The 15,717-nt window shown below is 40.6% G+C and overlaps 2 protein-coding genes across 4 annotated transcripts in view; one reads left to right on the forward strand and one right to left on the reverse strand.

The window, feature by feature from the left end:
- Positions 1-36: 36 nt before the first annotated feature.
- Positions 37-15,593, forward strand: NDUFAF7 (NADH:ubiquinone oxidoreductase complex assembly factor 7). 3 transcript variants are annotated; one of them, XR_013974971.1, is made up of 11 exons: positions 37-96; positions 332-495; positions 1,661-1,741; positions 2,580-2,690; positions 4,806-5,019; positions 5,939-5,997; positions 6,495-6,605; positions 8,263-8,406; positions 9,433-9,606; positions 10,004-10,274; positions 15,389-15,593. XR_013974971.1 is itself a non-coding variant. In XM_080914475.1 (10 exons), the coding sequence occupies exons 1-10, from the start codon at positions 60-62 to the stop codon at positions 10,217-10,219; spliced, it is 1,311 nt and encodes a 436-aa protein (XP_080770601.1). In that variant the 5' UTR covers positions 37-59; the 3' UTR covers positions 10,220-10,315. The 3 variants fall into 3 exon arrangements, 1 of the variants encoding a protein (XP_080770601.1); XR_013974972.1 differs by lacking the exon at positions 15,389-15,593 and adding an exon at positions 10,441-10,663; XM_080914475.1 differs by lacking the exon at positions 15,389-15,593 and having other exon boundaries at positions 10,004-10,315.
- PRKD3 (protein kinase D3) overlaps positions 10,990-15,717 on the reverse strand; it is a 74,615-nt gene continuing 69,887 nt past the window's right edge. The window contains exons 18-19 of the mRNA XM_080914474.1: positions 14,099-14,184; positions 10,990-13,484 (exon numbers count right to left, since the gene is read on the reverse strand). Coding sequence (XP_080770600.1) covers positions 13,311-13,484; positions 14,099-14,184 — 260 coding nt within the window. The 3' untranslated portion in view covers positions 10,990-13,310. The remainder of the gene's footprint in view (positions 13,485-14,098; positions 14,185-15,717) is intronic.

The raw sequence follows: 15,717 nt of genomic DNA on the forward strand, positions 1-15,717 counted from the left end.
GTCAGGAAATACCCTTTAACTCCGCCTCTGGGGTGGAGCTTGGCCCGGAGGTGGTAGGCATGAATGCTGTAGTGAGACGCTGCGTGGCCCGCGCGGGTAAGAGTCCTGCAGAATCCTGTTTCTATGGAAACCGCATGGCGCGGCTCCTTGGTTCCTCGGTTGCTTCCTAGGGCTGGAGCTGGAAGCCGGTCTGCCGAGAGGCTTGGCTGGGTGGGGGCGCTTTTTGTCCTGGGTTCAGTGCATGCAAAGTTAGTGGTGAACTAGGCAGCGCTTGCTGACCCCGTAAATGAAATGGATATTTCTAATGCGGGGGCTTAATCGTGTTTTTCAGGCATCCCCTGTATTTGGAGAGGGAAATGCTTCAGCTCCGGGAATGAGCCAGCAGAAAGCAACCGGGTGACACCGATGCTGCGGCATCTTATGTATAAAATAAAGTCTACAGGTCCCATCACTGTGGCCGAGTACATGAAGGAGGTTTTGACAAACCCAGCCAAGGTAAACATAGGGGAACATGAACCGCGAAGTGTGTGTACACAGAGGAACACGAAGGTCTCCAGAGTCATCAGGGGATGAGCCACCTTCGAAGTCCTTGGAATGTAGTCTAATCTGTCATTTGATCAGGTTGTGTTAATGGGCAGTGCCAAAAAAAAAAAAAAAAAAAAAAAAAAAAAAAAAAAAAAAAAGGTCTCGACAAGTTTCTGCGGTGTTTAGGTGACAGAATGTAGTTTGAGTTCCTGAGTTAAAGGAATGGGTCCTGCATTTCCCTGCCATTAGAGAAACGCTATATGTATGAGGTGACCTTGAACTTTTTACCCTCCTGAGTGTTGGGATTCTAGGTGATCTCCACCTGCCTAGCTTTGAGTTTTTCTTGAAGGTTAAACATTATGGTAAAACTTGGGATATGAAGATAAGACAAAGTCTTCTCCCCAGATAATTAAACCTTGTAAGAAACATAATCATTGTCATGTAAAAAAAGTACTGGACTTAGTTTTGGGTTGGAAGTGTTTGGAGAGAGAAGTTAGTGAAGATGCTGTTTAAATAACCTGAACAGGATTCCAGAGAGAACTAAAATGGGAAGAACGAACTGAGACTTTGTATTGGCATGGGAGTGTAGACAAATGGGGCTATTGTTTTAAACCTACGTTTTTATTGAACGTTAATCATATGAACATTGTGTAAGTCACTTGTATATAGTTGGATGCCTTCTCTCTCTGTGTCTCTCCGGCTGTCTGTCTGTCTCCTTCCCTCCCTATCTCCCCCCACAGATTTTCACACAAATCACATTTATTTAAGTGGCACAATGGTCAAGAGAAATTGCGGAAGAGCATCGGCAATAGGCTGGGCTAACTGGGGAGCAGAGGCTGTAAGGATGGGGAGAATCTTACTGTGTTGACTAGGAGTGGGAGAGACCGAGGAGTAGAGAGGTCAACATTGCATGTCTCCAGCCCTGCTACCTGAGTGATTGCTCTTCTGTGAGTTTCGAAAAATGACTGCTACCACGTAAAATGTAGGCAAAGACTCTGTCTTTATCTTGGTTATGTTAGAGGAGAGAACTTTCTTGATAGTTACTTCATTGTACGTATTACATAACATTTTAGAGGAGCTCTTTTGAAAGCCTTATTTGTAAATTAATCTTTCTCATTTCCTCTCTTTTACTCAGGGATATTATGTGCATCATGATATGCTAGGAGAAAAAGGAGACTTTATTACATCACCTGAAATAAGTCAAATCTTCGGGGAGGTAATATTCAATGTGTAGGCCATAATGAATGTTATACACATTTAAGAGCAGATAAACTATGCTCATCTGTAACAGTGTTTTGTGTGTGTGGGTGTGGGTGGGTGGTTTATCAAATATTTAAAACTTTAGAGTGAATGGTGGAGCAAACATTCAAAATACTCAGATTTCACTATAGAAAAAGAAGTGGAGACATGTGAAGGACAAGGGAAGATAGAACAGGTTTGAGAAGAAGAAAACCATGAACAATGTGATTGAAAAGAGAGAGGGGGAGAGGAAGGAAGAGAGGGAGGAAGGGAGAGAGAGAGAGATGTTAGCTATGACTTAGACAGGTTTTAGTGGGGTTTCCCTGTAAGAAACAGAGCTCTGGTTCAATTACTTCCCTAAAAGTTCCTTTGATGACTTGAAAATAGGAAATAATACATAAACGGAAGTGGAATCTAGGCTTGAGAAAATAAATTATATTTAAGGGTTGTGTAATAGTGGAAATCACAAGTAAGAAGAGTGAGAAGAAATGGCATAATTGTCCTGTGTCTTTTGTTGCCGAACTCTAGTACTTTTCTATAAGTGATTTCTTATTTGCACCATGAGGTTGAAGACCCTTCGTCCTGATAGTAAGCTTCCTATGCAGTGTATGTCCTGACAATTCCAGTGACCTTCCAGTGCATTCGGGGTGTGTGTGTGTGTGCATGTGTGTCTGCCTGTGTATGTGTATCTGTATATATCTATGCACATCCAGTATTCTCTATTGGATTATTGTAAATGTTTTTGCTTTTTGGTATAAAGTATGTATGTATGTAGAGTTTTATGGAAGAACACTTAATGTTTTTGCTTGTCATAGCTACTAGGGGTGTGGTTCGTTAGTGAGTGGATGGCCTCTGGAAAGAGTACAGCATTCCAGCTGGTGGAGCTTGGTCCAGGTCGTGGAACCCTCACAGCAGATATTTTGAGGGTAAGTAATAACAGAACGTCTCTTAAGTCACATAGATTAACCTTTCTGTTTTTGGATGAGTTTGCAAACCTTACCAATCTGGGTTTTCAGTTCTACTTTCTAATTCCTGTATTTGTCAACTAAAATCCAATGTCAGAGTAATGTGGCCACATGTTGACCCTGGGTGACTTCCGCCGTTGATTTTTACCTTACTCTTTGAGACAGAATCTCTCACTGACTTAGAAGTTTGCTGACTTGATAGACAGCTCCAGCCATTCTCCTCCCTCTGCTGTTCCAGGACTGGGTTAACGGTGCATGCCGCTGGGACTGTCTGCTTTTGACATGGTGCTGGGGATAGCTCAGGTCCTCATGTTTGCACAGCGGGTTCTTTACCAACCAAGCATCTCTGAGCCCTAGTGTCAGGTGTTCTTTTATTGTTCTTTCCTGTCATTTTGCCTAGAACTTTATGAAAATATTTTAAGGGGATATGTAGTAATATTTATGAAACTTTAAGTTTTTGCTGTTTTGAAATTCATCAATATTTTTGAAGGTAACTTGCATACTTTTGGTAATTTAATGTAAAAAAGATTCATTATAGATTTAATTTTTTGATAAATAATTTTTCACTTGAAATTAGAAACCAAAGAGTTTTTAAAATGACAAATAAGAATCCTGATTATATTTTAAAAAGAAAAAATTGCACTCATGAATTTTCCAAGGCTCTATTTTATATATTTTTTAAATTGACAGCCATTTGAATATAAAACATTTTAATGAGGTTTTAAAATAGTATTTTCTTAGCTAGAAAATTCCTTTAATCCACTCCACAGAGGGCTATAAAGCAAACATCCTGCCAAATAAAATAGTTATTTTATTTTTACTTTAAAAAATTAATTTATTTTATGCATGTGAGTACACTGTTAGCTGTCTTCAGACATACCAGAAGAGGGCATCAGATCCCATTACAGATGGTTGTGAGCCACCATGTGATTGCTGGGACTTGAACTCGGGACCTCAGGTAGATCAGTCAGTGCTCTTAACCTCTGAGCCATCTCTTTAATCCCGTCTAATAAATTTGACCTTTTAAAAGGAGTTGTTGTTGCAAAGTTGTTTTTTTTTTAAATGTATAGTTTGATTTTAAACCAAAAAAAAAAAAAAAAAAAAAAAAAAAGAAAGAAAGAAAGAAAGAAAAAAGTAAAGAAAGAAGCCATCTGTGTCAGATGATTAGTCTGTATCTGCATGCTCCCAAAAGTAAAGGAAGCAGCAGGTGGCAAATGAGCCACTGAGTGTTAAAGGTTGGTAAGGTGTGTATTTCCTTTTCCCTGTATTTTTCCCTACAGTAAAAACTTTTGTATAGTGAAGGGAAAATTGAAAATTTGTTTTAATCCCAGGGTCAGTCAGGTCACCAGTGCCATTTAATATGCTTCAGAGGATACAGTTTCATCATGTCCCCAGAGAGGACATCATGTCCCCATGTCTTTAGTAAGACACCCAGGCTTTATTAAATCAATCCTGTATTTTTTTTTTTTTTTTTTTTGGACTTTTTTAGAGTTCTTGATCTGAAACATTGTGTGGATGGTACATCTTTTTATTTTTATTAGTAAAGTGTTACTCAGAAGCCACATTGTAGTTTATTTCTCAGATAGATGTTACTTATTAACTCTAATAGGCGTGGTTCTTACATGTTACTGGAGAATGACCTGGATCAGGGGCAAGTCTTTGTTGTGATTCAACTAAATGGTTGTGGTGAGCAGTCAGAAACCCCTTGACACATTGTGTTTGTCAATATGTGGTGATTTGGCTCCCCATAGGCTAATACATTGAAATGCTTGGTCCCTCATTGGTAGAATTATTTTGGAAAAGATTAGGAAGTAGCCTTGTTAGAAGAGCTGTATCACTGGGGATGGGCTTAACAGTTTCCAAAGCAGCTTGTGGATAAGATGTAAGCTCTCAGCTACTGCGCCAGCGTCACGTCTGCCCACTGCCATACTCCCCTCTGTAATGGCCGTGGACTCACCTTCTAAAACTAATGAAGCTCCAGTTAAATGCTTTCTTTTCTATGTTGTCTTGGCCACTGTGTCTCTGTACAGCAACAGAACAGTAACTAAGACAGTCTTCTTCTCTTTTTTGTTTTAGGTGTTCAGTCAGCTTGGGTCTGTGCTAAAAACCTGTGACATTTCAATTCACCTTGTAGAGGTGAGCCAAAAATTAAGTGAGATCCAAGCACTGACGCTAACTGAGGAGCAGGTCCCTTTGGAGAGAGATGCTGAATCCTTGGTGTACATGAAAGGTGTCACAAAGTCTGGGGTTCCCATTTCCTGGTACCGAGACCTGAAGGATGTTCCTAAAGGTATAACTTCACACTGACTAAAGGAAGAACGTTGGTCAGAACTATCGACAGCTGTGGCAGCTGACCACCTTTTTACTAGTTTCAGTTCCCACTTCCAAGTCCCTTACCTACAGAGGACAGCCAACACTTCTTTGTCTAGCAAAGAACATGATCATAGAAGATGGCTTAACTTTAAGGAGTGGTGCATTTGACTTTCTATAGAAATCCACAATGTAAATCTCCCCTATACTTTGTTAGGACAGTACTGATGAAATGGCCTGAAGCAGCTACAGGAAGTGATCATAGATGCTTAGACACTAATCTCTTGAAAAATCTTTACTTGTCCAAAGGCAAGCAAAGTGTGGTGGTTTACCAGTCTAGGAGTCTTTGATAGTGTGGAGACAAGATCCTCAGCAAGACACCAAGAGCCGTTTCTGGCCTGAAGTTTACATTTCTTTTCAGATGACAAATTTGATTCTCATTGTTTTGGGCTTAGTGATGAGCAGACTTAGCTGATTATGGAAGTATTTCAGTTCTCAGTCATTATGTGCAAAATGAGGAGGAACTGTTTCTCTGTATGCTGCTTACAGTGAGCTTCCCATAGAGCAGCGGCTCTTGACCTGTGTGTCAAGACCTCCTTGGGGGTTTAACAACCCTTTTGTAGGGGTTGCATATCTGATATTCTGCACATCTGATATTTACAGTTCATAATAGTAGCAAAATTAATGTTATAAAGTAGCAATGGAATAACGTTATGATTGTGGTCACCACAACACGAGGAACTGCAGATTTAGGACGGTTGAGACCACTGGTGGTAGAGAAGCCATTCCAGGTTTCAGTGCTGAAGAATCAGGCACTTTTTTTTTTATGGTTAATGTTCAATAGAGTTAATTGTTTTGAAATGCCAAATCACCATTTTTTTCCTTATATTTTTAAACAGGACACAGCTTTTATCTCGCACATGAGTTTTTTGATGTTCTTCCTGTGCATAAATTTCAGGTATTGATTGGAAAGTTATGTTTATGATTAACCAAGGGCCTTAAAGCTGTGCTAGTGAACACGGTACTTATCTGCTGCCTGCCCAAGTTAGGATTATGTGCGATTCTCATGACTATGATTGAGAAGCACAAGTGAAATATTACCCAGAATCGTGATTCTCCCGGGAACGTTGCTGTGGATTCTTAGTTTTGGGTGAGACCATGAGAGAACTATGATGGGAATGACTGTCGTAAGGACTGACAGGTGCTTCAATTACAAGACTAGAATTCTCCTATATCCATTTTGTGAGAGTTTGGGTTTAGTGATTGGCTGCAGCCATGGCGACCTCTGAGACTAAGAGTCTCATGTAATGTCATTTGTCACAGAAACACCTGCTTGCTCATGCTCCCATCTTCCAGTCCTGAGCTGCTTGCTGCTACAGCTCAATGTGTTATTTCTTCATTAGAGCATCATGTTGTTAGTGCCTGAAAATACTTATTTTGACGTATTTTGTTTAGAAAACACCACATGGATGGAGAGAAGTGTTTGTTGATATCGACCCACAAGCTTCTGATAAACTGAGGTTCGTCTTGGCACCTTGTGCAACCCCTGCCGAAGCCTTCATACAAGTATGAATTTGAGTTTTTCTTCTAAGCTTATGTTGCTGCAGAATAGTCCAGTCTGTTCTCCTAGTTGCCAGTTTAGCTTCTTCCAGTGGGAACCCGGAGCCCAGCACTAGAGTTGCTTTGTGGTTGGCAGTCACAGTGGCAGTCCAGAAGCCCTATAGACTACCTGTCTCATGTGTCATCTTACTGCTGTGTAGGAAGACAGAGCTTATAAGCATTTAATCAGCCAAGTGCGCCTCTGTTCCCTGATGATAAATGACGCCATATAATCTACGTAAGGGAATGTTCCCTGGGTGAAGGCAGTGCGCTGTGCTAACTGATGAGATACTGAGCAGCAATGTGCTGTTCTCACTACTTCCGTCACTGACAGCCGCTGGGTTATACTAGAACCCAGACACACCTTTGCTCCTACACTGTGAACAGGTTAACTGCTGCTTTCTCTTGCTGTTAAGGAATGGTCCCTTGAGCTTCCTTGGGACTGAACTTGAAAAAAAAAAACTTATTTTATTTCATACATTGGTGTCTCACCTACATGTTTGTACGAGGGTGATGGTATCCCTGGCACTGGAATTGTAGATGGTTGTAAACTGCCACATGGGTGCTGGGAATGGAACTGAAATTCTCTGAAGAGTCCAGTTCTCTGAACTGCTGAGCCATCTCTTTAGCTCCAGGGATGTGTGTAAAGGTCCCCACATAGCACTTGCTTCTCAGAAATATCTGGGCTTCCCATTTATTTCCTCTTCTCCACCCCAGAGAAACATTTACTTTCTAGATCTTAAGAATTTCTGAAAGTTTTCAGTTTTAAAAACAGGTTGTTGAAAACATACCCACAAACCTGTTTTCTTTATAAAGTGTAAGTTAATATCTCAGACTTGTGAACAGTGTTTTTTTTTCCCCTTATTCTATGTAATTCTGCCTAAATGACAAACATATTTTGTAAGGCTACCAAAGAGCTGCCTCCTTCCTGAAACCACCCTTCCTAGAAGTAGTCTCTTTCAGTTCTTAACCTAACTAGTATTCACTTAAGAATTTCCTGTCATTTGAATGGGGCCCTGGGTACCACCTGTCCTTGTGAGGCTTAGTCTGAGGTTGTATCGGCAGGGCAACCTGAGGCATGTTGGCAGATGGCTGGCTCTGGTTTTTATAGCTACACTGTAGGTCATTACTCTGCTGTCAAGGGGTCAGGAGGCAGTATGACAGTGGGTTTTAATAATGAACATGAAGACAGCAAGTTTTACAAGATTGTCGCTAGTTCATTAGCTGCTGCTTGGAAATACCAGACACCATGGGAGGGCTTTCTGCCTTTCTAGAAGGCAGCACAGTTAACCTAACAGGATCTGATTTCATCAGATCCAAATAAGTGGTACTTTTGATACCTGTTAATGTCAGGTATTGTTCCTCATGCAGTCAGCCCAATGAACTATGCTTTCATTATTAATACGGAAAAGTGCTGGTACGACGGCACTGCACTTGACCACATGGTGGGTCCAGTGTATTGAAGTGCCTTCAAACCTAATGTCCACCATTAGTTCTGTACCCTGAGACGGATGCCACGTGAAACACTGGCCAGACCATATTCAAGCTGAATTCATTATAACTAAGAAACGTTCACTGTAGAACTGTGAAGCCCTCCAAGTGAGTCTAATTCTTCCCTCACCAGCGCGATGAAAGAAGGGAGCATGTGGAAGTATGCCCTGATGCTGGGGTTATCATCCAGGAACTGTCCCAGCGCATTGCATCAACCGGAGGTGCTGCCCTGATTGCAGATTACGGTCACGATGGAACGAAGACAGACACCTTCAGAGTATGTGTCACACGGGGCATGCTTTATCAGCATCTCCTTGTTAGATCTGAAGTTCACAGAATAGTTGTCCTAGCTTAGCTTTTATGGTGTCTAACTCTGTTGCATTCATAATTTTTTAAATTAATGTTAATTATGTTGTTATAATTACCCATAATTTTGGCTCTTACAGTTGTTCTTAGCACAGAGCCTGGATATGCATTGAGCCTAGAAAGCATTGGAATAATAAAGATTTTGGGCAGGATCCTCTCACATAATATTTCAACCCTGCCTTCATTAAAAAAAGAAAAAAAAAAAGAGCTACTTTGCATGATTAACCCAGCAACTGCGAACTGTTTTTAACATATTTTTCTTTCCAGATATTTTCTTTTACCCTTTCTAAACATTCATTTGAAATGTTCTTTAAATATGACTAGCCATGCTGAATAGTCTTTAACTGAAATATATTTAGCCAGAGGCTATTACCCATTTTCTAAATCATTGGTTCTTTCTAATTTCATTACTGTTAGGCATTCTTACTGGGCGGTGCCTTCAATTCTAGCACTTGGGAAGCAAGGGCAGGTGGATCTCTGAGTTCAAGGTCATCCTGGTCTACAGAGTGAGTTCTGGGACAGCAGGGCTATACAGAGAAACTGTCTTGAAAAATTAAAACCAATCAATGAAACAGGAATTGTTACCTTGGAGACTGTTCTCTAGCCTTCCCTCTGGGATTACAGTAGAACAACTCGAATGCAGCACACACCGTATTCTCAGGCTTTGTAAACTGAGCTACCTAGGTTCTGATCGCCAGAACAGTAATGGGAATGCTAAATCGTTTTATGTTAAAGGTAACACCGTTAGGCACTCCAACTTCATGTGTTCCACTGGGTTTTCCATGTGTTACTTTGTTTGCAGAAAGGATGTTATTGCATAGTGTTTAAACCACAGACTTAGGACATACTTTTCTTAACATTGACAATGTAAAAAATGGATTAGTAGGACATCCTAATGTTAACTAAAACAGAGTAAAAACTATTCTTTATCCTCAAGGGGTTTTGTGGACACCAGCTTCATGATGTCTTGATTGCTCCTGGAACAGCAGACCTGACAGCTGATGTGGACTTCAGTTACCTACGCAGAATGGCACAAGGAAAAGTAGCCTCTCTGGGTCCAGTGGAACAGCGAACATTTTTAAAAAACATGGGCATTGATGTCCGGCTGAAGGTAATGATTTACCCCACTAACACTGAATATCTTAGTTTCTGAAATTATTTAAACTGAGCTCCATTGGCTTTAATGCTGTTGTAGTGAGCCGACCCCTGGTGTAGTTTCTGCACAAGTGAGACCCCGCCAAGTTTCTATGTGAGGCTGAGACTCCCAAGAAAACCATGTTCACAGGTCTGAATTTATACCATCTCTTCCAAGGACACGTGGCTGTTATTACAGAGCTGATCACCCGGGTTATCTGCTAAAGATGCAGATGTATAATTTGGATGACAGCATTCCACAGTTATAAGATCACATCTGGGGAATTGCTGTACTGGATCATTTACACCATCAGTGCTGCACTGGGGACTTCTTTCTTCTGGTGATGCTCTTTAAAGGCCTTTCCCCCTTTCAGGTTCTTCTGGATAAAGCAGGTGAGCCATCCATGAAGCAGCAGCTACTTCGGGGCTATGATATGTTAATGAATCCTCAGAAGATGGGAGAAAGATTTAACTTTTTCGCCTTGCTGCCTCATCAGAGACTTCATGGGGGAAGTCAAGAAAGGAATGCCTGCCAGTCAAAAACCCCCTCATCCTCTGTGGCTGGGTTTGATGAACTTGTTTGGCAGTGACATTTCAGCTGCCTTGGAAAATCAAAGTAAAAGAAATTCACATTGTATATCGAAGGTAACATAAGTATTCAAACTAATAATCTCTTTTCAGTCAATAAAAATAGCCTGTTTTATATAAATAGAATCGAGAATGGTAGAATGTTAAAAAGGTTATAACTAAATTTTGGTATAATTATTTTTAACCCAGTGAAGTAGTTTATTGTGGACTTATTTCCTTACAGGCATGTAACCCCAGGGTGCTGGGGATCCAATGTGAAGCCCTTCTGTTTGTGCAGCAGGTACTTTGTCTTCTGAGCCCACGCCTCCCAGCCTTAGACCATTCCTCATCGCTCCTCTTTTGTTTTCAAGGACTAGACTAGAGCATTTGAAAGAAGTAAATACCGACAGTTGCCCACCCCCCATACATAATTGGTTTTAGTTTTCATAATTATGAGGTAGTGCCTTCTTGCCTTCTATCTCAAATTGTAGAAATTTACTTTTTCATATGAGACATTTGAACTTTCTAAGTCTTTTAGTAGTTGCAATAGCTGAATATCTGGGCTAGTCGCTCAAATATTTAATCATCATTATTCTTTGAACTTGTATTCCAATAAATGAACCCTCTAGATGATGATGTCAGATGCGGTGTAAACTGAGGTGACTTTTCACAGGGGACATGTGCTCATGTAGCACTGACGTCCTATTACTCAGGCCCAGAGAAAATATTATAACCAAGTAAAACCCGCGAGATCCTTATATTAGAGATGGCCTAAGATTTTCATATAGGAATGTATAGTGATAGAGAAATACTTTTTATTATCAAGTTTTAGGAATATTTACAAAAAGTGGGATGTAACAAAAAAATATAAAATGTACTAAACAGTGTCATTATACACTACTATAAAAATTGTCACATGTTTCTAAGAAACAATTACTTTTTATGCAAACACAGCTTGGCTTTAAGACAAGGACAAAAAGCTATGCAGGTTAAACAGTGGAGTAGTTACTCAACTCCGGACTATGGCAGTGCCTTTGCAGTCTCTCTTCAAACAGCATAGGGCTTCAACACAAACAGTGCAATTAATGTCATGGCCTGTAAGATCTGATAATAGAAGTACAGCACACCAGCAGTCACTCCAGTTCTCACCTCACACAGCACAGCGACAGTGGGCTGCCTAGTGACACACAATAGCTCCAACTTGTACATATGGTCAACCAGACTTTGCAGAAATGGAAAAATCCATTCTGAGAAGTTTTCAAAATTTATTCTTCATAACTCCTGTATGAAGACAACCACAGAGGCAGTTTGGAAAGTCTTCTGCAAATACTTACAGACGTGCAGTACACTGTCAATGGCTGGGACTGTTAAAGGGACTTGGGATATAGGCCTGGGTTTGAATCTGTATTTAAACTCAATGCACTTTAACAGCTAAATTTGTGCCTCAACTTTTAAGTGTGCTTAGCCATGTGGCTATTGTGAGGACAGTTCAAAGCATAACCATGTACAACAGAGGCACCCCAAGTGTTTGTGATTCTTCAAGGACGTTTTTAACTAAGATGGATCCCTGCAGCTGCTTTCTCATCTGGGATGACACTTACTTTTGGTCCATCAACCAGGTTAGCGACAACCCTGGCCTTCCAGGTGGCCACACAGCCCAATCTTCACAGCCACATGGAGGAAGGCAGAAGGAGGAATTTATAGTGTCCACTCTACAGACTGAGAAACTAAGTGCTCAGACAAACTGTCACCTCCTCAGCCCAACAGATCTAGAGAATAAAGACACCAAGGCTTTCTGATTCCAAAGTTTTGCTCATAGCACAGAAAAGGAAAAACAAGAAAGACCTGTTCTTGGTGACTAGTGAGGAATGGAGGAACAAACAGCTACTATGTCTTCCTTCCTTCCTTTTTCTTTCTTTCCTATATTTCTTAAGAGGATGGCTCTGGATCCTTTTCTTTGGATAAAGCACAGATGTCACTGATGACACTGGGGATGTCACTAATATGGAAATCTGAAGGGCACTGGATTCCTAAGTCTTTTGAATCTAGAAAATTTCACATTTCTAAGTCAGGGATGCTCAAACAGTAGACTCTGCAAACATTTCAGTATCTGAAAAACTGAAACCCTCCTGGTGCAGAATACCTCAGATAGAGTTATTGAGCCTATATTAGTTACTACTATGAAACATCTGGCTGCTGGAGCAGAAGTGTAAAAAGTTCTTACTCTTCCTTTATCTGTTGTACTGGTAATACAGCCCTGCCTCGATAAGCTGAACTTCCATGTCTGACTTCAACCACTCCAAACTGCTCAAAACAAAATGCTAATTTAAAAACACTAGATATTTGCAAATCGGACCCGAAGGCTAAGGGAAGGTGAGGATAAATTAGTTTTATGCAGAGCTGTGCCCACTGACTGTTGGCATACTGTGTATCATGATAGTGTCAATTGAGAACATATGTGTTCAGCGGGAGAGCTGAGTGATAACCAGCTACTTCTATTCATTTGTAACAATTGTTCAATGATCCTAGTGACTACTACAACATGGGAAAGGTGACAACTTTTATGTCATACTGACCATATTTGAAGATACATCCACCAGAAGGTGAAAAGTACAGTGTTGTGTTTATAGGGGTCCAGGAAAAATAAATGCCTCCAACAGTGGACAAATACTAAAAGTCCTTCTAGCAAATCATATGTTGTTAGCCTTATGGTTACTACTTAACTGCAGACCTGTTGAGTAACCAACCTTATAAGCAATAACTAGACAGTCATAGGCTTTTAAAACAAATGATGTAGTAACAGCAAAGGAGAGATGAAGGCGAGATAAATTAAGTGCTAATTCACATTGTGCTAATGTGAAGGATTAGGAAAAGTTGCAGAGCCAGTTATTGCTTATGCTACAAACATTTATAACAAGTTCCATTTTGATTTTATTACTCAGTTTCCCTTCATGTACCTACTCGTTATGAGCTACAGAATAGATGCCATCAAGTCCTTCCATTTCCTTATGACGCTGCCACTTTCACTGACGGCCTGCAGAGGGCAGCAGTTACACAGCAAAGTATCCGTTCTTGAAATGCAATCCTTCTTTATTGAGGTTAGCTCACTGATAACTAAGGATCTTCCTCCATGTCATCTGGGTTGGGGGCCATGATGAAATGCTTTGGGTATTGGAGATTGTGCGTGTATGCGTGTATTTCCCACCGAGCATCATCGCTTTCGTGGGTGATGTAACGTTCTCCAATTCGAGTTTCGAATTCTCTGAGGTCAAGCCAAGTCTGATAGTCCTAGGAATAGAAAATGATTATAAGCAGAAAATAGACAATAGGCCAACAACCCCTCTTGCTTATAACCTTAGTTACACAACTGACAACTTTTATTCCTAAGTTCTAACTGTAGTATTTGAAATTGGCAAAGTTAAATCTTAAAATCTGAAGTCTATTATCAGACTAACTTACTGAACAGCCCAGACATGATTTAATATTAACTCTACCCTCACATCCTAAAAACAGTCGTACAACCTCTCTGTTCACTCTGAAGTGTGAACTGTTGGCCTTGGAACAAATGTCTGTAATAACTCAGGGAGGAATGAGGCCAAACACAAAGAACACTTTTAGTGGACATTTAAAGTAAAATATACTGAACAGTATACCATGTGAACTTTAAAAAATACACAAACAGCTAAGTACTTATGAAAGGCTAATTAATTACTGGATGTTTAGCTGCCTATCAACACTGACTTGAGTGACAGGCAGCACAATGTCCAGAGGCCCAAGCCATAGCACAACAATGACTGTGGAGGGCCTAGATTACCATCCCAAGAAATGTGCTGTTGCTCCTAGGGTGGTTTCATCAGGGAAGACAAACTCACAGGAGAGTAAGATGTAGAATACTTTCTTACCTGTAGCCAAGGATGACTAAGAGATTTGTCAACACTGTAACGTTTTCTCATCTTCACTTGAAGCAAGTTGTTAATCAAATCAATTGCTAGATGAAAAGCAAAATTATATATATGAGTTTTGGGGCACTGAACCCAAACCTGTGATTGTGCCTGTGAGAGCAGACCGACTCATGTAAAGATGGCGTGGAGAAAGGTTGCTTCTTGAATATAAAAAACTGAGCACACAGAAGTGACCCCATAAATGCTTCCTGTGAGAAGTACAAATGCCAACTTTTTAGGTTACTAAGGTTCAGTGTGGTTACACGCACACACTGAAGCCAGATTGCCAGGCTGATGTGTGCTATACCACAGTGTGACGTGGTTTGTTGCTAAATTGCTCTATCTTGATTTCCTCATCTACACAATGAAGCTGTTGGGAAGATGGGATCAGCTTAATATAAAAGCTTAGAATGTATTTAGCACACAGGTGCTAAATATTCATTACTGTCACTTGGGGATGAACAAGAGAGACTGGTTCCAGATAGGTTTTCCTCTCACAGTGATATCTCAGTGCTCTCCCCCTTCGTGGTGTGAAGAAGCAGCAGATGTCACCCTTCTACAGATATCCTCAGAATGATGGAGACAACAGCAGAAGGTTACACTGTTGGTTTTAGCAAACAGGTGAGAGGTGATTTGGTATTTACACTGATTCTTAGCACATTCTGTTTGGAGAAACTGAAGCACTGCCAAAGCAAGGCAACCACAAAAACTATATAGCGATCACAGACCGGAATGAGAGCCTTGTCCCAATATGCAAAGACTTCCTGTAAATGACTAACTTCTGTGTTTTAGATTCTTCAAACCCTTATCTATTCTGTCACCAGTGTTCAGTCTCGGACCCACTTCAGAACTGTTGCATCCATCCTACTTGCTGAATCAGAATCTAGGACATGGCAAGTGAGTGACAGGAGCGGTGTATGGACCACACTGCCTTTAGAGCTTGGAGAGAGCTGCAAACATCGAAACTTCCTAGTGCACTCCAGCCTTTTTGTTATAAAGTGAACCTGGCAGGCTGCTGGCTTTTCTGTTGTCCCTGACACTCCTTCCAGTTTAGTGATTTATCCAACTGCCATTTGGTCCAGTATATATGGAAAGATAAGAAAGACCTATTTATTCCAAAGGCCACTAAACCCAGCGGAGATATTCATCAGCACTACATTTACCACGTGGGAGAGTTGTTTACTAAGGATGGCATGCTCCATCAGTAATGAAAGAGGACCAACTTCATTCCTTTTCCTGTCTTCTCTCCAGCGCTTCACTGAGAAAAGGTCCTGTAGAAAGGTTTGAAAGTATATGCGGACAGCCCTGGCTCTTTCTTGACATGTACAGAAGAAGGTATTACAAACCGAAGAGCCTTCACTAGTCATGAAGACTATAGCATGAAGCTTTCTGGTAAGAGATCAGAAGGACTGAAAAAATGAACTGCAGATACAAAAGCTCATTCCTGGGTACAAAGTACAGAAACTTAACATTGTCTATTCAAAGAGTTTACAACGTTGTTCTGAAGACTGGAATAATTAGTTACCAAAACATATTCTTAAGACAAAATGCCCAAGTATGAGCATAAGATTTTAATAGCT

This window comes from Micromys minutus (genome assembly GCF_963924665.1).
Source record: "Micromys minutus genome assembly, chromosome: 3".
NCBI lineage: Eukaryota > Metazoa > Chordata > Mammalia > Rodentia > Muridae > Micromys > Micromys minutus.